We start from the raw sequence: 22,243 nt of genomic DNA, 5'->3' as shown, positions 1-22,243 counted from the left end.
GAATCAGACCATTTAATCGTCTTCGTGGCAATGAAACAATTACTTGTTCACACGAGCAGTCAATGTCTTGGCGTCACAATGGACAATTTTCACATTATTTACATAAATTAAATTTACTTATTGAGAAACAGAAAAAAAGTATTTTATTTTAAATAAAAAATTGAATATATAACGACCAAGTAAATAACAATAAAAATAAAATGGCTAATAAATTCTGAACAATTTTTGTGTGGGTCAGTCGTTGTAATTGGCTCAACATGATTTGAAGAAAAAGCAAAAGCAAAAACAAAAACAAAAACACAAAACAATTTTAAACCGTAAAAAATGTAGAAAAAACATTGACCTTGTATATTCGCACAATTTCTTATAAGTTCTATTTACGAAAAGCGTGTTGTTGTTGCACTAGCTGCTGCTACGGCCGCTGCTACTATTGTTGTTGCACAAAATCAAAACAAAACAAGCTTTAAAATCAAAGTACTTTGTTGAACTTAATTTCTTGTTGTTGTCATTGGACTGAGTCAAGAGAGAAAAGAGCTTTCTGCGTATCACTTTCTTTCTTATTATTCTCACTGCTTCGGCAATGAAATGAGCAAAACGTTTCTTTTTTTTTTTTGCTTATTTTGCTGCTTTTGTTTACTTTGACGTGTGATTTGTATTTTTGTCGCTTGTTTTGTACTTTGTAGTTGATTTATATCGAATATAATTTATTTTTAATTGTTTATTTATTAAACGATTTCAATTAGTTTCTTAATATTTAAACATGTAAAACTATCGATTAAATTGATTAAAAATTTTTTTGTTGATTTTCTCTTTTAATTTTATACAAACAAGCAGAATGATTTGTTATTTCAACTATTTAGCATGAATACTTTAGGTTTTATCTCAACAAATTATCACAACAGCTGCAAAAATTTGTATAATCAATCAGTTGAAAAAAAATAATTTAAAAAAATATCTTAAATTAACAATCTTTTCACTTCTACGAAATTAAAAATTATTTAAAATTTTTTATGGAAATTATTTTACGGCAGCTTATATTGTTGCGATAATGCATTCTCATCCTAAACATACCCGCATGTTTTTCTCTTGTAAGTTGAAAAACAATTCTGCATTTTTTGACGGTGGTTTGGTTGCACTTTTGTGCGCAATTAATTAAATTTTTATGCTTTAATAATATTTTGGCAAGCATTATTGTTATTTTGTTTACCGCAGCAGAGAAGACAGGACGAAACTGCGATTAATGCATATGACAGCAACTAAATCAAAATAATTGTTAATATTTAATTATTGCATTATATTCCACTACATTATAGACTACTTTTGGTTAGGGCCATGTAAATACAAATGTCAACATTTCCACTTAGGACATCTATTATCAATTGTGATGTTGTTTGGTTGCCATGGTAAGCCGTCTACACTGAACGTAGTTTAAATTATAACAGCATGTTTTTTCCTTGTTGAACCACTTGATCTTACAGATAAAATTGTAATAACATAAAACAAACCTTTGGTAAGTTACGTATGTGCCCACCTTTGTTATATATTATAATTATTTTTACTTTCAAGAACCTCTTTTACCTATTTATCTTAAGCCTTAGCAGAGAACTGGGCAAATTTTACAGTTTGGGAGAGGGTACGTACATTGTCTATTGTACTTGTCCTTTTAACGTTGCGTCGTGTCGTCATCAAATTTCCATTCCTATCCAAAGCTGCTCTTGTCAATACTCGAATCATTTGGAAGTCAAATACAGTGGCTGATTAGACCAAAGCACGCTATTTCGCAGGTGCCCCTTAAATCGGGTTTAATAAAAATTGTTTGATTTAGAAGTACTTCCCAAAAAGTTTATAGCTGCATTATGGCAAATATGGCAAATATAACACTTAAAGAAAAGCATTCATACAAGGAAAGCCGCCCGATCCTTTCGACGTCACCTTTAGAGTTAAACAAAGATAGCAGATCGATCCTTTTGAAATTTTGATCTTTTATTTTCTGAATCAAACAAAATGACCGACCACCTCTTTGACAGTCTTTCTGTACTTTTCTTCAGTTTCTTATTGAACAATAACATAAGTAGATCTAATATCAAGAAATAAAAATAATTTTCAAATCTGTTCTTATACAGAAGATAAAGTATAAATAGAATCTAGTATATATGGTTCTATAAAAGCATAAGTAGATCTAAAAAAATATCTTAAATAATAACATTGAAATCTTTACTTAGGGAAAATATAATACGCAGATATCATGTAACAGATATATTTCTATAAAACAATAAAGGATTTTGCTGTTGGACAACGAATAAATCGTATTAAAATATGTGCTGTGTCCGAGTAATGGAAAATGAAGTGATAATGCTTTAAAGCTATAAGTTCGCTTTAAACCTGCAAATATAATGGTATAGCACTATTCACAAAATTTTGATCTACACTTCTGTGATGAACTCTTTAAGTGATTAAATTACTAAAATGCAAAGAGAGTTTATTTTTGCCAAAATAACTGACATGTCCTTTTAGTGATTATTTTAAATACAAATTTTTTCATGCAGAAAAATCATGTCAATAGCAAAGGAAACACGAATTATTTGGAATTATGAAATTTATGATTATTTCCTCATTACTAATGAAATAACTTTCTATTAATATTTTACACCAAGGACTTATCGGAAAGACACAAACATACTTTAAAGGAATTGGCATTACAATTTGAGCCAATTTATTAATTTGTGTCAAAAGCAGAAGTTGCTTAAGTTATGCAGTTTGAATACATAATTTTATATCCTTTCTGAAATCTTCCAATAAATGCATTGATTTATTTCAGTTAATGTGCTTGTGAAGGCGGAAATTTGGCAAATAAAATATAATTTATTGTTACTATGACATTAACCTAATCATCGCTGTATTTTACAAGTAGTACTCGTATCTATACATAAAAAGATATTACCGTATGAATAATTTTGGGTTAAAATAATTGGGTTAATTGGCAATAATATTTTGTACATGCTTAACATGGGATTAACAATTCAATTGATTTCTGTTTGGGTTTGGGTTTGGGTGTAATATGATTCATAATTGTAGATCTTGACTGAGATATAATTCTTGTATAAAAATAATTCCTATTATGTATATATATTTTCCAATTTGATTTAAATTTTTAAACAAATATTTTTATGTTTATGTTTATTTCCAGTTTTTGTAACAACAAGACAACAGCGCTACACTCGCCAACCCAACTTTGCTAAACATCGACAAGTTGTTTACAACGAATTTTTATAATAAAAATAAAAAAAATTACTAAAAAAATATTTAAAAAAAATTGCTAAACCACATAAAAGTTCATAAATTTAACGGTACTAAAAGGACGCACAAATTTATATACAAGTAAGTTCTTAAACACAGTTTGACTTTAAGGATAAACCAAAAATCTACTATAGAAACTTTATAAGCACAAGGCTAAATTGAAAGTTTACAACAGTAGTACTGATTTTGGTCTCTTTTTTTAATATGTAATAAATTTCGCCGACTTTTCCAGTTGTAAGTGAAAAAAAAATGAAACTTAAAAAACTTGCAAGGAAAATGTGTAAAATTGTTTTTCTTAGTTTGAGTACGTATAAAATTTGTAAAATATCATAAATTTTATAGCTACGTAGTATTACAACTCTGCTACACCCAAAATTTAACGGATGTAGCAGGACGACCTTAAGAATAACTTTACGTATAAAAATTGAAGCGAAAATCTAAGTGAAAACTTTAACGCTTCAATGGTCTACACAACCCACTTAACTGTAGTCCATTTCCGCTTTTAAAGGCAACAAGGTTGGCGCCGGGTTTATTTCTTCACACAATTTTAAAGGAATTTTAGCTATTATTTTTATGATTTGCTTATTGCAGTAAATTATTATTTTAAAGGTACTTGAAACTCTTCACTTTTAAAACTTATTTAATATTAAAACTCTTAACAATAATATGAACCAATTTTGGAGATTGTTGGCTAGTTATTAGCAAGGCTTTTATCACAAATACCATATTAATATCAGATTAGGAAATTAATGGGGTTGTAGTTTCATTTTATTTTATTAATTCATAATGATAATAAAATTCTTAATATATTGCTACATTTGCTAAAATTGTAGGATTACATTCTTTACAACTTAAATGTGAAGTGTTTTAATACTATTTTTGATAATTATCAGCAAAAAGGATTACTTACTTAAATAAAAAAATGTATTTATTTATAATTATTTAATATCAAAATTGATACTACTTTTGATACTAATAGTAACACTACGTATCCATATAATATATATAGTACAATATATATAATACAATATATATAATAAAATATGTAATTATATATAATATAGTTATATAATTTATATAATACTGACAACAGAAAATATACCAACTAACAAACGCCAAACCATATAGTTTCCTATTTTGCAGGTTCTTCCAGATTACTTACTTCTTAAATGACCATAACAATCCGTTACTAACCAATATTGATAATCTGTATTCTCCCAAATCTAGCGTAAATCTATCTATTAATATGTTCAAACTTGCTTTGAGTCTTATAATAAATTGATATATCACTATTTTTCGAAATCGATATTTAACCGGTTAATTTCGATTTATTAAAATAAATGAAAAGACAAAATTTTATTACATAAATCTGCCTCAAGCCAATAAGAACAGTACAATTATAACACTAAATATATTTAATTTAAATTTCAAATACAACTCTGAGTATTATTTGAAGTATATATAGTATTATTATTTAACTACAACAACAATTGCATTGTATTTAAAATAAATCATATAACAATGAACGATATTTATTTACAAATGGCCTTAGCTCGAAACAATATAGTAGACGCCTACTTTATAAGAATTAGGCTATCAAATTTAATAATAAAATAAATGACGTCTATTACAATAAATGCATTGTCGTTAACATAGTAGAAAGACTCTTAGTACAAGAATTAATCTATTACAGTTTAGTAGTCTATTGTAATAATAAGCTTCAGCTTGAACGAACTATAGCGCAAGAATTTGGTGACATCTACATTGACACATTAATATTAATATTTATTTTTATTATTTAGACTTATTATTAATCTTTATTTATATTATTTAGACTGTTTTCCAATACTTCTACTACTTTTGCCTATTCAGATTGTTTACATATTTTAGATCAAGAGGATTCAATTTTCAATATACTCGTATATTTCCTTGTTCTAACAAACTTTTATTATTAGTAGAACTGTCAGAAAGATATGTTCAGAAGCAAAAGCTTTATAATTCTACTACAATTCCATATTCAGCATTGTATTAAATGAGTTATGAAACTAGTGAAACTAGTTTCTCTCGCTAAAATACTTTAAACGAGTTTCAAGTGACGTTGTAGATAAGGTTTTACATATTACAGATTACTTAAAGTTAAATACATTTGCTATAACTGTGATGTATGTATAGTGGTACAGTGTTAAAATTCCTTAATTTTGTACAGGATAAAAATAATTGATCATTTATTTAGAATATCAAAAAAAATAAGAATAATTCTTTTAATAAATTTTAAAATAAAAAGCAAATTTAATTTTCAAATATATATGTATATTATTTTTATAACTCTATTACCTCTATTACCTGCCGATGTTGGACTTAGTGTACAGATAGGAAACAACTGTGCTTGCAAAAACTGTACGCGTCCAATCCCAAGTCCCGTTATATCCATTTTAAGAATATATATATAATTTAAAACTTAGGTGACATATTAATTTTAAATTTTTTTGAAATATATTATATTGAGAGTATCTATACAGAGATTTTCAAAAGAAGTCTTTTTCATTTTTATTTAATGTTTTTAGTTAGTACTTTCTTTAACTTAGATTTAGTGTATATATATCTGCTAAATTGAACACTGAAGGCATAAGCGAGTGACGTGAAGGAGTTTACTTCGCAACTAATATGTATTCTTTAGTAGAGCAATACATTCTTAATCAGCGAGACTTTTTTAATGTATCTATAACTTGAATAGGAATTTTTATTACTTTATTATTATAACTAATAAATTATTTTGCTTAAATAATCCATCACAAAAGTTTACTATGTTAGAACTTTTGGCTGTTTATCTTAAATGTGAGACTTAATTTACAATTAAAGAACCTTGTCGAAAATTTTACTGTATAGTTTTTTATTTTGTTTGCTAAGCAATAGTGTTTTTTTTTCATATTATTTTATTTTTATATTTTTAATTTTTTTTTTTTTTGTTGAACTTTGTAAATTTTTAGTTTTCCGTCAAATTTTTATTTTGTTAGGCACTAAGCTCCTGTTATTGTTTTCAGAATTTTACTTTACTCACTTCAGTTCGCTTAACTTGTTTTGCTTTTAGAAATTAACATTTTTGGGAAATTTGACCAAAGAGCACTTAAACTACAAAAAAATTTACAAAAACTCGAAAACTAAAACATTTTCCAACATTAAATTGCCGATAGCAGTGGTTCCGGTTTAGAAACTTTTTTAGTTTTCAGCAAAAAAAAAGTAAAAATTAACAACAACGATTTTGTTTATCCAACAAAACATAATTTTTGCACTATAACTCTAAATCTAAAACGATTTTAATAAGCCGCAAAATATGCTTCAATTTTTGATGAATATTTTTTCAACTCTTTTTTAAACGAAACCAAAAAAACGACTGACGACCGAAATTCTCAAATATGTAACCAAATATTTACGTATTTGAATTCCTTTGTTTTCTATTTCACTATTAGCAATGCAAATAGGATAACAATAAAAAAAAGCAGAAGAGGCAACAAAATACCGATACCCTTAAAAAAAGTCCTTGGTAACGACTTGGTGTATGAAATTCAACAACGCTCAAATAGTTGCATTGCAGCGGTTATAGCAAAATTCCGTCTATTGTCTGCCTGGATTCGAATGCCTTTGGTTTCGTTGTCGCATGCCAATAATTTGGCTGGGTTTTTCGGAATAAAATTTATTCATTCAAAACCAATTGCAATATTTCGAAATTAGCCATATTATATTTACATAATTTAAAATTTTATCGATATGCTAGAAACTTGTGTATAAGAATTTAATTGGTTTCTTTATGTTTAGATCGAGTCAGTGTTATTTGGTTTTAGTTTTTCATTATATGAAAATATATTATTACTTTTGGAAGAGGCAATGGCAATGGTAACTAAGGATGGTTACGTTACAGAAATTAAATCTATGAATAAATATAGCAATAATCATTGAACCACTACACCCGTCTTGCCTTGTCCTTCTACGAAATAACAATTAGAATTTTCTAAAAATATGATATGCCTGTCATAAGAGGCGACTAATATGCATAAAACGCGAGATTGATCCCATCAAAAAATACATAAAGGATAGAGCCTTGAAATTATTTGCGAAAACTGACAGACTTACCAACACCGCGTTATCAAATCTCAGAATGGTTACAGGCTCTCGGAAGGTATGAGATCTGAGGTCAATTATTGCTTAGTCTGATGAAGTGATAAACAATAATTCAGTCAAGGCGTAAAGAGGGGTTTTGAAAATACCTCGAGTTAAGAAAGAGTAAAACTGCTCAAGTGTACTAGCTTAAAAAGCTTCAACATAATAAGTGGGTTTCACTTGGTATACCCCAACATAGTCAAAATTTGGCACCATGAGATTCAAGTGCTCGTGACATTTTGCTTTTCTGAACTTTTAAGTTAGATCTTTCGAAAGGCGTCGTAGGGGTCGTGGTTGATACCAAAAGGTACGCATGTAAATGTCAGCACTTGTGCTTGCACTCTATGTGGTGTTGAATTGTAATCAGGTACCATGACGCGCAGACGAAAAAAGGTTTTAAATCAGTGTGGTTCTCTACTAAGAGAATGGCATGTCTATACAAGTCGGCGCATTATAACGATCCAAGTGTTATAAAGCAGTGTAGTGTTCAGGTGTTAAGGTAGGTAAGTACGTAAACACAAGCGGACTCAGTATTCTTAAGTTCAAAAGTGTAGATTTTTTTCCTGCCATTCTCTTCTGAAAATGATATGACTGCAATACCATTCCTCTAAATTCTCAATCGTTGTTTTTCGGTTCAAGCTACCATTACCCGGACGACAATTACCTTGCAAGTTTTATTGTATTGACTGGTCTGTTATATATTTTTCAGTTCTGCAAAGATTGTGGCCAATTCAACACTATTTATACCCACTTATTTCATTGTCTAATCTACAACAACGTGCCTTCCTTTTCCTCTTGCAAAATATCTCTAATCAGTATCAAACACCTAAGATAAATGGGCAGACTATAAACAGCTTTTATCTTAATAAGTGTGGAATAAATGACATTAGTAATTTTTTTTTTATTTTTGGATAAAAGCAAAAAAGCAATAAAAAATTTTTATTGAATATAGCATATATAGATCAAAGAGTCCAAAAATTTAATTTTTTTGTAGAAAGATCTTGTGACTTTATGTCTCAGATGAAAAATAAACGAGCATCCTCCTAATTAATTAATGCTGTTTCAAATCATTTGTAAAAAAATTTGTCTTCAATTTACCTGCCAATAATACAACTTATAAAATGATTTAGAAAATCTAGCAATAAATGTTTACACATAATAGCAAATATATTAAATTCCTTACGTTTGGACAGTGTAACGTGAATATTTTGCAAGGTGCTCACAAGGTAGCTGCTGTCACCTTGACAATCAAAATAAACTTACTCATTTGGCAGAAAGCAAAATGCTCGCCTATTTGCAAATATTTAGATACAACACCTGTTCAGAGATCTAAATTACTGACAGTTTAGCTCAAAAATTTGGTGTTCTTGTGTATCTTTGGTCATTATTTAACGCCTATGCCTGCCCAAATGCTCACGCGGATATTTAAATTGTTTTCGGATTATTAGCGAATTATTTTTCTTTTCTTTCAAATCAATTAATTTTTTCTACACTAAACAACAAATTCAAAAAAAACATTATTTATAAATTTATATTTATATATGAATGATACATCAAAACAAAAAGTGTTTTGTTTTTCTGTTTGTATATTACGGTTGGTGATGCATAGAATTGTCGAGTTGACAAATGACCGATTTTGACAGGTTGGCACAGAAATTTTTTCAAATAGGTCTCATATAAAAAATATTTTAATAATATTTAATTAATTTGTTAATTTAAAAAGTCTCTGTAATATGTGCTTTACACATATAACAGAAAGATATCAAAACAATTTATGATTTTTTTTTATAAAGAATAGCATTTCTTTTTGCTTAATTAAATCTGTCTAAATTTATTTAATTTAAGTACATTTATTTTATATACAAAGTATTTGTTATTATATCTAATTTTACTTAAATGAGAAAGTTAATGTCCGTCTTTTTCAACGTTGTCCCTCTGCCTGTTATATGCACAATATTAACCCGTGGTAACATAATGGATCATTATTTGTGCTACAATGGACTTTGGTGTGCAATACCGACAATTTAATTGAAACTCACCTATAACTAACTATTAAGATATCAAAATAAAAATTTGAAAAGAGTAAGATATATATTTCAAAAATAATATTGTAGCATTAAAGTCGGTTTTATTTTTTCAGAATTTTAACTTTTATTTCGATCCTTGCTTTTAGTACATATATTTCTATACGTATTTCGGCAAATTCGCTTTTCCTTCATCAGAAGAATTCCTAATATTGTAGTCCTAATTGACAAAATTATACAACTCCCACTTTATAACTTTTAAACTCGTAGTAATATTGCATCCATTTTTCGCCAAATAAAAGTCGATAGATGATACCATTTCAATCTATATTTTGAATACAATTTTATCTCTCTAATAATCGACGTTAGTAGTTTGGAAAATTAACGCTCAAGTAGAATAAAATCTCAATGAAACATATCAATAATGATCACAAAATGGAAACACTAAAAGTATGAGCTTGTAAAGCTCAAAGTGAAACTTTACTAGTTCCAAATAGTACAAGATTTTACAGAAGCCAAAAGAAATGACCTTAACAGAACCAAGCAGCTATTGCACTTGTACAATAAACCGAAACACTGAATAGTATTTTCACTGATGAGAAGTACCTACTTCCAAATTTAGTAATTCAAAAACGATCAATGAGATCGAGTTTACTTGACTGTGACGTTATTTTAAAATTTGGATATTTAAAAGTCTAAAAAATTCCTACTCGATGATGGCTCTCGGTTGCTAGTTTTAGACCCTGATAGAATTGATTCGAATCTTTACGCGAAAAAGTTAGAAAAGATTCTGTAAGAAAAGAGAAAAGACTGGACGTTGCAGCAGAACCACTTTTTATGAATTTGTTAGTAATAAAATTAACATTCAGAGTGACTGTTAGTTACACGGATAGTTATATAGTATATGATTCAGATCCTACTAGTTTAAATTCTCGAAATAATTTCTCTTTTTACTACGCTCTTCGACATAAGTAAATACTTTACTTTTCTTAATTATTTTTTTATATTTATATAATTTTAAAATGAAAGGAAAAATTAAAATATATTTAAAAAAAACCCTCAAATTAACGATTAGATGAAAATATGTATATATATATATATAAAAAACCTCTCAAAACTTACCGTTTGGGTAGTCAGTGAGTATGAGTGCATATTCCATGATTATTGCTTGCATTGATTAAACTCAATGATTCATGCAATGACACAATATTGTTCACACTTTATCTATACTTTGAGCACATATTGCACTTCAATTCACTTGAATTCACTCTGTACTTTTATCATTCATCAATATTTGCATAACCAAAACTAATAGGCCTACTTCCACAGTTAAAGTACTTACGAGCTAACAAACTCACGCGATGCACTAATAACCTCAATTTTCAATAGAAATACTTTACTTTCAGTTTACACTCCTCTACGTTTTAAATGCTTACAACCACAGGAACACAATTTAATCCAATATTTAAGAAATCTTAAACTTTAATTAAAATCAGAACAGAATTTTCTGTACTTAATTTAAATCTCAAATTTGCAATTTGTATCTGATTATTTGCCAAATTTATTGCGCCCACCTACCAATCAACAAGCTTAGCTATGAAAAGTAAACACAAAACATGATTAACTTAATTAAGTTAAATAATTAACTTCAGCTCTATACTGTAAAATTAACGATGTGGAGAAGAGATTTATACTTTAACACTTTTAATTAAACTGAACGTAGTTTACTAAGGCAATTACCACATTTCTGCCACATTCGATTACCGAAATCTGTAAGTCTTTCTTAGGCTCAAAATTTATGGCAAGAGTTATCGCTTGCCAGCGAAGCAGTTCATCGACTGAATTACCGAAATTACTTAACCACGCTGACAAGTCTAGTTTGTGAGCCTGCCAGCCTACCAACATCAGACATTGCGATATAACCTCATTTACTCAGGCTCGTTTGTATGTACTTTGACACATACGTGCATTGTGTGTCTATACACGTATGAACGTGTGTCCGTCTGTCAGCTAGTCTGCTGTATTTCGTTTTAATGTTTACGACTTCCAACATCATTATCCTCGTCGTGATTACATTTCACAATTTTAAAATAGTTTCGTTCGATGTCACTTTCATTGAAGCTGGTGGCGTGTTTTTAGTTTAGTGCGCACGTGTTGCCTGCTTTTAGGCGCACTCACCCGACTCCAATACAAAATGGTACCATTTTTCACGTAGAATAATTTAGTTTGTGTTAAGTAATGTTTATTATATTTTATGCTGATGAGTGTTGTTATTTTTAGACTCTCGAGCGTACTGCATTATTTGTGGTGTGACTGTATCCAAAAATAGTAGAGATACTAAATGTGGTTGCTTAAATGAAGTTGCTTAGCATGAATTGCTAAGGCCTATCATTTTTTATACGCTGATTGCTAAGAAAACGGCATTACGTCGTCCTTGCAGAAGTTTTTGTTTTATTACAGTAATTTTTAAATGAAAATTTATATTAAGTTAATGTTATTTCCTGAGGTCATGATAAATAGATAAACTATAAAATATTATCTTAAATGTCCTAACTACAATAGTAAATAGAAGAAATACTAAAAAAGATATTGAAAATATTAATATTTTGTAATATAAATCAAAAATAGATAAAACGTATTAATAATGTGACCTTCCCTAAATATACTACTGTTTATTATGATCATTAAATTTGTTGGGTATTACTTTTGTTGCTAAGATTTCGAGATGAAACACTTAGATATGTAATATGTAACTTCTACACAATGAAATATTGAATAATATTATTGATATTAAATAAAGTATTTAACCAGCATCGTATGGTCAGCCAAATTTCAATAAATTGTTTGTTGTTGTTTCTTCATTACTATTCGAATCCTTCTAGTTTATTTTCGTCCTACGACGCGTCACATTTGATAAAAAAATCAATCTTAAATATACTATTGTTTAGTGTGAGTAGTGAGTAATATTCTAAGATAGGTTACTATCCTATTGCCTATTGCTATACTCTTAAAGTTACCAGGGTCCCCACCTCTACACTAACCATTGTCTCCAATGTAAAGTAACAGTAAGACTAACGAATAACGAACAAAATCTTCAAACTAGCGTCTTTCAGGCTATTAAATCGAAAAAACTATCTATCCAGTACAATAGACTTCTCAAAATAGACTTAAAATTCTAATGCCACAAATAAAATTTTTTCCATACAAATGGAAAAAATATTTAATGACGAATTATGCAGCAAGGATAATTATGATTGGTAATAAATAATGGCTTCGTGATTAAAGTTGCTTTGTTTGAAGTTTTTTTGGCATTGTTAATAGATTTTTTTCATAAAAGCGAAATGGAAAAATATTTTTATATCTTTTCGTTGACGTCAATTGCAACGTTTTAATGCCAAAATAAGATACAAAAAAAAATATTCCAATAACTTTTGCGGTTGCAATTTGCCTTTTGCATGTTGGTTATTTCACAAGTATTTATCATAATGCAGATACTTTTAAAATTTTTAATTTTTTATATAAGTTAAAATATATAAGTTGTGAAAAAAATTAGAAAAATGTGGCACTTACCCGATTTTTCATCCATTACGTGTTGGAACGATTAATTTAGTTGTGTTTTCCAAAAATCGCAGCTTCGTGGATACATTGATTATAAACCAAACTATAAAATATACTTATAAATTTAAGTTGTCCCACAATTTCACACTTTTCGATGCACTTTTGTACTGTTTTCAAAAACTATTGGGGATTGGAAAATTAAAAGTTTTTAGTTACCGAAAGAAATTAATTAAAAAAAATTATACATCTGCAAATAATTTTTTTTTGATTTAATTTCACAAAAAAAAAATTATTTAAATTTCAATATGTTTTTAAAATTCAAACCTTACTATGTTAAAATTTTGAACCGTATTATTCGATATATTTACTCCTAAAGTGCAAATTAATTTGATGCTAGTGAACTTCCGCTCTGTTCTACCTGTTAATTCGTACAAAAATTAGAAGTTAATAAACTATTATTGAAAACTGCCGAAGTGCCTTACTTTTTTTCTTTTCTAATATATTCAAAAAAACAGTGGCGATTTTCCTTTCTTTACTTTTACAATTTTTATCAAGAAAAAAATATAATAAAATAAAATTTTAAATTTTTGATTTTTAAAACATATTTTCATTCTTCAATATATTTAAAAAAAATAGTTAAAAGTTAGATTAAAATGTTTTATTGAATATATTTACACCAGTTTATGTATACCTAATACATAACTGATGACAATATATATGTAATATAGCAAAAAAGACATTGATAACGATGTAAGCCATATATGTATATTATAGAGCACCTACTACTTATAAGAAATGTATCGTTGAACATATTTTAGGGTTTCATAGAAATAACAAAATTATTTTAAGTTCGCCGGAAATTATATAGCTACATAATAGGTCAGGCCTAAGTGGTGGATCCCTATGCATACTGTAAAAATCCAATAACTCAGTTTATCAGTTAGACAAAATTAACCATATTAGCGATATTTGTCTGTCTATTTCTTTGGTGTTAATGAGAGTGTTAAAAAATTTGTATAAATTTAGACTAATTTTAGACTGGTTCACAAATGACTGTTGAAGTAGTTAAGTAGTTGTGGTCTTTAATTTTTATTATTTCAAAATCGACACAGGTTAACTTGGCGCGTTCTGTTATCATATTGCAATTATTATTATAATTATTATTATGTAGCTTCTACCGGAGCTTCTACCGTAGTCATTAGACTAGAATATATATACATTACTGAGTTGTGTCAATCTAAAAGATAATGTCAATGTCTCAATGTTATTTAACGTAATATTCTAGGCTATGATGGCTTAATATTACGGTGTTTAAAAATACGTGTATTAATACAACACGTCAATAAATAGTCCATTAAAATTTTATAAGAAGAGTCCGCCGGTACCAATGAAGAAATGTGTACAGACTTAACTTCCACCTTTGTTTAGTGCGAGGCCCATCTACACCTCTACTACTCTTTGGGTCATACCACCCGGTGGTGAGCGCAACTCCACAACTCCACGTCGAATGAATGATGCATTCTTCTTGCATAAGTTTGAGTATCAACCACAGCCACTACGAGTCCAACCGTAACTGGTCAGCACAACTGAAGCTGCGAGCACTGACCCCCATAGTACCGGAGTTACACCTCCGGCCGTGTGTCGCAGGTTGGGACAACACCTATTACCATACACACTTCTCACATAAGTATCGGCGTGAAACCGGGATTTTAGTCGCCTTTTACGACAGGCATGCCTTACCTGAGAAATATTCGAACCATTTCACAGCAAGGGGAAATCTTCGAGACAGTGGTACTGGATGACTGCTTTTAGTACTGTATGTCATTTCTTCATATAATAAGAGCCCTCCACGTCATTTTTAGAACTAATTTTAGCGAGATATATCTAGTATGTTAAAGATCTGGAAATTAATTTCAAGTCGTTTAAAAACCAATTTCAAGAAAGTCCAATTTGTAAGAATTCGAGTGAAAGGTGCTTTGGCTTGCCTCAAAACTTTTTTTATTGTACTTTTTGTTAAAGAATTTTGATGGAAGCTCGTCATTGATACAATTTCCTGTTATATTGTTGTGTCTCGGTATAGAATTAACGTGTATGTTAAATTGCTGAACCATCTGATTTAGAAATCAGGTTTATTTTTAATTATAAATTATTACTTTACAACACTTACATTTTTAAATGTAGTATTTCATTAATGAATAAAAACTATTCATTCTCCCGCCACTGTTTTTGATAATAGAATTGGCACACCTTTACTTATAGTATACAAAATAAAATTTATAAAGAACATTGTACTGGTGAGGTAAAGTTCAATGAATTCTTTTGCACCTAAGCACGCATATAGGAAAGGATTAAAGTACACGAATACTGTATACTGTATACTCCTTCCATCCCGGTATACTCATTTTTGGTTTGACTATAAACACGTGTGAAAACTTTGCCATTTATTAAATGGTAGAACCTCGGATCCATTTACTTTACATCAAAGTGCTTTACCATACTGTAAAACACAACAGTAAGCAACGAGCAGCTTGCATTCAAAGTTAATGGTGAAACATATGTGTAGTGACGTATGAATCTGTATGTGTACAGCCAAATGTATCTTAGAAATACTTGTATGCAGACATGCATTGCAGCGCAGATACACGTAAATATCTTTTGGTGCACGGTTCTGCGAAGTTATAATTTATTTTATACACAGGTACGTAGATTTTGTGCCACTTTATATTGTGATTAAACAAGGATTGCGCTGGGATTACGCTATTTCCATTTAAATGTAGCACAGGACAAAAGCAAAAATAACGCCAAAACAACAAAAACGAAAAATAAAATACAAATGTTGGAATAAAATTTATTCTAATATTTTTTTTTTTGTTCTCAGTTTTTCCATTTTTCATTTAAATTTTCGCAAACTAATTTTAAACTTTGTTGTACGAAAATATTCATAAACAAAGCTAAGCTAAGCTAAGCCACGTTAAAGGATTGCATATGCATTAGGTGTGGTTTTTAGTGGGCGATATATGGGCTTTTGTGCCGATTTTTGTTCACAATTATTAGCAAAAATGTATATTTAGTTTATTTATTCTGTATTTTTTATTCAATTTATTATGCATTTAAAACTTACTTCAGAGTATTTATTGTTTTGGAATATGAGGCGGCAGCATGAGTGAAGTTTTTCCTTCATACTCGCAGTGAAACAGAGTTTTGCATTGCTATAGAAATAATTTAATTAGACAATGCATATATAAATCAAATAAATCTGTATAGATAATATTAATAAATATAAAATAAGTAGTAGTAACAATTTAAAATAATACAAATTGATTTTAATGTAATTACATTTTTTCTAGCGTTTTTGCATTTATATGCAATATTAAAAGCTATTTTGCTGCAATCGACAGAATTTAATTTAGAATCTTTTATTTTTTATTTCCGCAAATGTTTCGATTCGTTCAGCAAATGCAACATCGACAGCTGTTCAAATATTTGCAATAGAAATTCCATTTTATTTACAACAATTTTACAATATCTAAAGGATATTGATGCTATTACATTTGCAAATGCAATAATAATAAAACGAAATTGTTTAGAATTGCTGAGTATTTCACGTTTTTTATTCTGCTGCACTCCGTGTTGCATTTTAAATTATTTGGTGCACTGAAAGAGTTTCCTATCTCAATACGTGAATACTGATTTTATATCCTTTATATGTTTTTATAGTTCATTTCTATACATAAATATTAATAAGAGTGAAGTTAAGTAGTAGTATCGCAATAGTTTATTAATGTATAATTCCACTAGAGACACAAACTTAGGTGTACTTATGCGTACTTTGCCATGCTTGCTTTTTTTTAGAAAGCAGAAGAGGAATATCATATAATATAATATTTATTGATTTCATTTATAGAATGAAAACTGGTATTAAAGGAATAGCAGTTTCTTTATCGCTATTAAATGAACATGTTATCCTGTAAGGCAAGCTATCACTGGAATGAATCATCTAAGTTCAAATGCAAGTGGGAGCTTAAAATTTAAATAACAAAGCCTCAATTACTTTTTAAAATATTGTTGGCTTCCTAACACTAATAGGTATTATTGAAAAAAGTGGTAATCAAGTTTACTGTTGTATATATACATAAAATAGGGGGATTAAGTCTCGCTAAGAAGGGGGTGTTATAGTCCGTATACTACATATTAATGTTGGAGAATCTGCCACACCATTTCTGCAGTCGATTTGATGGTGCATAAAGCATTCCACCATTCTACATTTATTTATGAGTATTCTTTATTTAAAGTTTCCAGAACATTAAAATAATTGCATTTATGGTAAAACGTTTCAGTCTGTCTAAAACTGGACTGATACAAAGAATGTACTATGACTCTTTACTGTCCATTTCACAAAAATGACAAGCATCAGTGTCTGATAGCTCCAACTTATTTAAGTAATGTCACAGGTTGCATTAACCCATATAAAGTCATTAAGTCTACCCTGATTAGCGAAGGTACCACACATTATATTTCTTTTGCTGGGATGAGAATTTGTTTAATTAGATGTTAACGTATATTAGGAAGCCAAGGGTTTGTAAAAACAAGTAGCTTTTTGTAAGACCACAGAAAGACTCAAGTTCAATTTAGCATATTTTCACTTCTCTTGACTGGGTATAATAGATATAATATTACCATAGCCCAATATTTTCACTTGTAAGAAAATTAATTGCTTCACGATGTACCGTACCATCTTATCTAAAAAGTTGCAGGAACAAAATAATATACCCTTAGAACTAAAGAAATTGAATTCCTAACATTTACGTAGTAAACCCCTTTACATCATTTATGCAATATTCCGTATAAGCAATTATTATATATTTTAGCTGTTATTATCTTGGGGCTATTATTACAACTAAACCTATTTAAGGATTGAAAATGGATTATAATTGTTTCTATTTTTAATCGAATTTAAGAAATGACAACAAAACTCGCTAGGTCGATATGTTTAGTCAATTACACATATTACATATGAGTAAATTCGTAATAATAACAAAGAACTAATGAGTGCTTCGAACTTATTTTACCAAACTCTCTAATCCAGTCTTTATTAGCCTTAAGTTTATCTTTCGTTCTCTTTGTTGGCCATATGAAACCTTCTAATTCCCAGAAAGCAGCAATTAAAATTTATCAAATTATATTACTTAATTGTTAGTGTCATCGTAACGTGCGGTTTTCTTCCTTAGTAACAAGCTTACAATCTTTAGTGAATTTCTATATATAATTGTAAGCATGTTTGCCAGTAATCATACGTCACTCGATAGTTGTAATTTAGTACATTTGCTTGATCGATATGCAAATTCCATAGCTGCCTTACGCGTACTTTCCATTCCTTTAGGTGGAAAACACAAGTCTGTTTTCTATGCCAGACAACAACAGAGACAGGCACATAAATTTAAGAATGGTCGATGCACTGCAATTGCCTTCGGTTAAAGACATTTCTAAAAGGAATTACTTTAAATAAAAAATATTTAAATTAAATATATACATCATTTAAATATTATTTTATATTTTTTCTGCTTGCAGTTTTACTTGTTAACGGCTGCCTACTACGAAATTTCCCGATTGCATTTAATATTAGAAAAATAAACATTTGACAATAAAAGAAAAACTGCATTCTCGCATTCTCCAAGTTTTCATCAAATAAAATGGGTCGGAAAATTACTGTCGCAGTCTCGACACTAAATCAATGGGCACTGGATTTCGAAGGCAACTTAGCCAGAATATTACAGTCTGTCTTGGAAGCCAAAGAATTGGGCGCTTCATATCGCACAGGACCTGAATTGGAAGTGAGGTACATAAATAATTTGAAATAAATTTAAATATTTTTTCATTAATTTTTCTCATTTAATTGCATTCTGATATTCCCTTTGCAGTGGCTACAGTTGTGAAGATCATTTTCGTGAACCGGACACTTATTTGCACTCATGGGAAGTTTTACTGGAAATCATGATGTCACCCATTTGGTAAATATAATAATAATAAATTTTATTTTATTTGTCATAAATTAATTTTTATCGTAAATTTTCCATTTTTCCCTTTGCCTCTTTCTCTTTTTGTCATATTCTCCTTTGGCATTAATGCAGTGAAAATATGTTGGTTGATGTCGGCATGCCAGTAATGCATCGGAATGTTGCCTACAACTGCCGGGTTGTGTTCTTTAATCGAGAAATACTACTGATTCGCCCCAAAATGGCAATGTGCGATGACGATAATTACAGAGAGTCGCGCTGGTTTACGGCTTGGACAAAAGTAAGTCTACATTTGGGAAAAATATAAAGAATTAAACTTATCTCTTTTTATTTTAATTGAAAATTTAATTGCGCTTGCAGTCACTGCAAACTGAAGAGTACTTCCTGCCACGAATGGTTGCGCATCACACTGGGCAAACCACAGTGCCAATTGGTGATGCAGTTATTGCTACAAAAGACACTTGCATTGGGTATGAGATATGCGAGGAGCTTTGGAATGTTCGAAGGTTCTTATTTTTCTATTTTATTTGTTGCATTCCATTAAGGGAAATAATTTCTTTTTTAAATATTTAAAACATGCTTTACATTTATCAGTAAACACATCGAAATGTCCTTATCTGGCGTGGAAGTGATTGTCAACAGTTCTGGCAGTTATATGGAATTGCGAAAGGCTTATATTACTACCGATTTGGTACGCAACGCTAGTTTTAAGGCGGGTGGTGCCTATTTATTCAGTAACTTACGTGGGTGTGATGGACAGCGCGTGTATTTCAATGGTTGTTCGGCAATTGCATTGAATGGAGAAATTGTAGCAAGAGGAAAACAGTTTTCCTTACAGGATGTGGTAAGTGGAAATGCTATGTTGATGCAATGAAATTAAATAAATAAATAAAAGTGAGGCCAAAAAGGTCTACTCAATAAACATTAAATATTAATATGAAAATCTGCTTCGAAGCAAAATGTGAAATAAAATATTTATTTAAAAATAGTAGAAGTTGAGTTGAGCACTAAAGCGATACTTGAAATTATAATGAATATTACTTCAGTATCAAATCAATACTTGAATACATTGTGAAATTGTTCTTAAAGGAGTTAAATTTTTTTCTTTTAAGGAAGTAACAATAGCCACAATAGATCTTGAAGATATACGTTCATATCGCGTCTCCCAACGTTCACGTTGTAACATAGCTGCCTCCGCGCCCACCTATCCGCGTATTGTGTGCGATTTTGAGATGTCCACACACAACGACATATTTAAATTTGCCAGTACTCCAATGCAGTGGATATATCATTCACCTGAAGAAGAAATTGCAATGGGTCCAGCTTGTTGGCTATGGGATTACCTTCGTCGCTCTGGTCAAGGTGGTTTCTTTCTGCCGCTAAGCGGTGGTGTTGATTCAAGTAGTTCTGCTACAATTGTACATGCAATGTGTCGACTTATTGTTAATGCTGTTCAAGCTGGAGATGCGCAGGTTCTTCACGATATACGTAAAATACTAGCTGACGCTGAATATACACCTGATAATCCCGCCGCTCTTTGCAATAGACTTCTAGTTACATGTTTTATGGGCAGTGTAAATTCTAGCAAAGAAACACGCCGACGCGCTTCACTATTAGCTAGCCAACTTGGCAGTTATCATATAGAAATTAGCATTGACACAGCAGTGAATGCATTGCTAGGCATTTTTAATGCCGTGACAGGCCTAACACCTCGCTTTCGTACTCAGGGTGGTTGTGCACGTCAGAACCTCGCATTACAAAACATACAATCACGCATTCGCATGGTGCTTGCCTATATATTTGCGCAACTCATGTTATGGGTACGAAATCGTCCCGGTGGTTTGCTTGTTTTAGGCTCGGCAAATGTAGATGAATCCTTACGTGGTTACTTAACAAAATACGATTGTTCCTCTGCTGATATAAATCCTATAGGCGGTATATCAAAAACTGATTTACGCCGCTTTCTCAACTATGCTAAAGATAAGTAAGTCAACCTTTTTCACACAAAGTTTTAATTTTATTTTTTACTTTATGTTTTGTATTTTAGATTTAATTTACCTGTATTGGAGTCCATTGTCGAAGCTCCACCAACAGCAGAACTAGAACCTTTACAAGATGGTCAACTGATGCAAACCGATGAACAAGATATGGGCATGACTTATGCTGAGCTTAGTGAATATGGACGCTTACGAAAACAAGGTTGCTGCGGTCCATATAGCATGTTCTGTAAACTAGTGGGTACTTGGCGTGGTGACTTAAGTCCAAAGGAAGTATGTCATAATATCACGTTAACATAATACCAAATAATTTCTTTTTTTTTGTTGACATTTAGGTGGCTGATAAAGTCAAGCATTTTTTCCGTTGTTATGCCATAAATAGGCACAAAATGACAGTTATTACCCCTTCTGTACATGCGGAAAGTTATAGTCCTGATGATAATCGTTTTGATCATCGACCATTTTTATATCGCGCTAATTGGAGTTGGCAATTCAAAGCGATCGACGATGAAGTTGAAAAATTACAACTTGTATGTACACCTTCTTCCTCGCAAATGCGACCCAGCACAGATGATTTGTTATCACGCGAGTCGTCGCATCGTTCATCACATGTAGAATCTAAACACTCATCACCACTGTCGTGTTCATCTGTTGATACTGGTGCTGTTCCGCCACCACAAATGGGTGGTGCTACCAGTTGTAGTACGGGTGCATTAGCCAAAAAACCCAGTGGCTACACTAAGGTGCACGTAAATGTGCTTGGAAAGATTAAGGATCGTACTGGAATACCTGTTTAAATTGCATTTTATTATGGAATTGAAAAATATTATATCAGAGAATTGCACAGGAATTGTGAAAAAATGAGATTTATAAAACGTCGTCATATAAGTTACTTTAATAAGAAATAGAGAAACAAACACTAATAATGAATTTTACGTTTGAATTAAAATCATTTTTTTATGTATATGTTATATGATCTAGAACTTAAGATTTATATTTGTTTTAAAATTTATTCCTATTAAATTTTTTATCCGTTAATGTTAATACAAACAGTTAACTAAAGCCATTTAAAGTGTTTTTTAACATTTATTTTTGGATGTTATAGTAATCGTTTTTGTTATATTTGAAATTATGTTTAAAAATTGTTTATTCTTTATATTTTTAAAAGACTGTCAGTATGTTTATATTAAATTTCGAT

The 22,243-nt window shown here is 30.1% G+C and overlaps 2 protein-coding genes across 3 annotated transcripts in view; one reads left to right on the top strand and one right to left on the bottom strand.

Annotated features, from left to right (window-relative positions):
- Positions 1-13,555, bottom strand: part of LOC119667115 (cytosolic carboxypeptidase Nna1-like) — a 115,896-nt gene extending 102,341 nt beyond the window's left edge. The window contains exons 1-3 of the mRNA XM_038076402.1: positions 13,517-13,555; positions 13,364-13,452; positions 13,047-13,214 (exon numbers count right to left, since the gene is read on the bottom strand). Coding sequence (XP_037932330.1) covers positions 13,047-13,062 — 16 coding nt within the window. The 5' untranslated portion in view covers positions 13,063-13,214; positions 13,364-13,452; positions 13,517-13,555. The remainder of the gene's footprint in view (positions 1-13,046; positions 13,215-13,363; positions 13,453-13,516) is intronic.
- Positions 1-21,980, top strand: part of LOC119671496 (glutamine-dependent NAD(+) synthetase) — a 37,435-nt gene extending 15,455 nt beyond the window's left edge. For both annotated transcript variants that reach the window (XM_038082149.1, XM_038082150.1), the window contains exons 2-10: positions 3,188-3,378; positions 18,603-18,870; positions 18,953-19,042; positions 19,163-19,328; positions 19,409-19,554; positions 19,643-19,892; positions 20,161-21,032; positions 21,096-21,318; positions 21,381-21,980. In XM_038082149.1, coding sequence (XP_037938077.1) covers positions 18,725-18,870; positions 18,953-19,042; positions 19,163-19,328; positions 19,409-19,554; positions 19,643-19,892; positions 20,161-21,032; positions 21,096-21,318; positions 21,381-21,842 — 2,355 coding nt within the window. In that variant the 5' untranslated portion in view covers positions 3,188-3,378; positions 18,603-18,724 and the 3' untranslated portion in view covers positions 21,843-21,980. The remainder of the gene's footprint in view (positions 1-3,187; positions 3,379-18,602; positions 18,871-18,952; positions 19,043-19,162; positions 19,329-19,408; positions 19,555-19,642; positions 19,893-20,160; positions 21,033-21,095; positions 21,319-21,380) is intronic.
- Positions 21,981-22,243: the final 263 nt, after the last annotated feature.

Source organism: Teleopsis dalmanni, chromosome 1 (assembly GCF_002237135.1).
Source record: "Teleopsis dalmanni isolate 2A chromosome 1, ASM223713v2, whole genome shotgun sequence".
NCBI classification, from domain to species: domain Eukaryota; kingdom Metazoa; phylum Arthropoda; class Insecta; order Diptera; family Diopsidae; genus Teleopsis; species Teleopsis dalmanni.
Note: the sequence above shows the minus strand (reverse complement) of the source record. Positions and strands in the feature narration are given on the sequence as shown.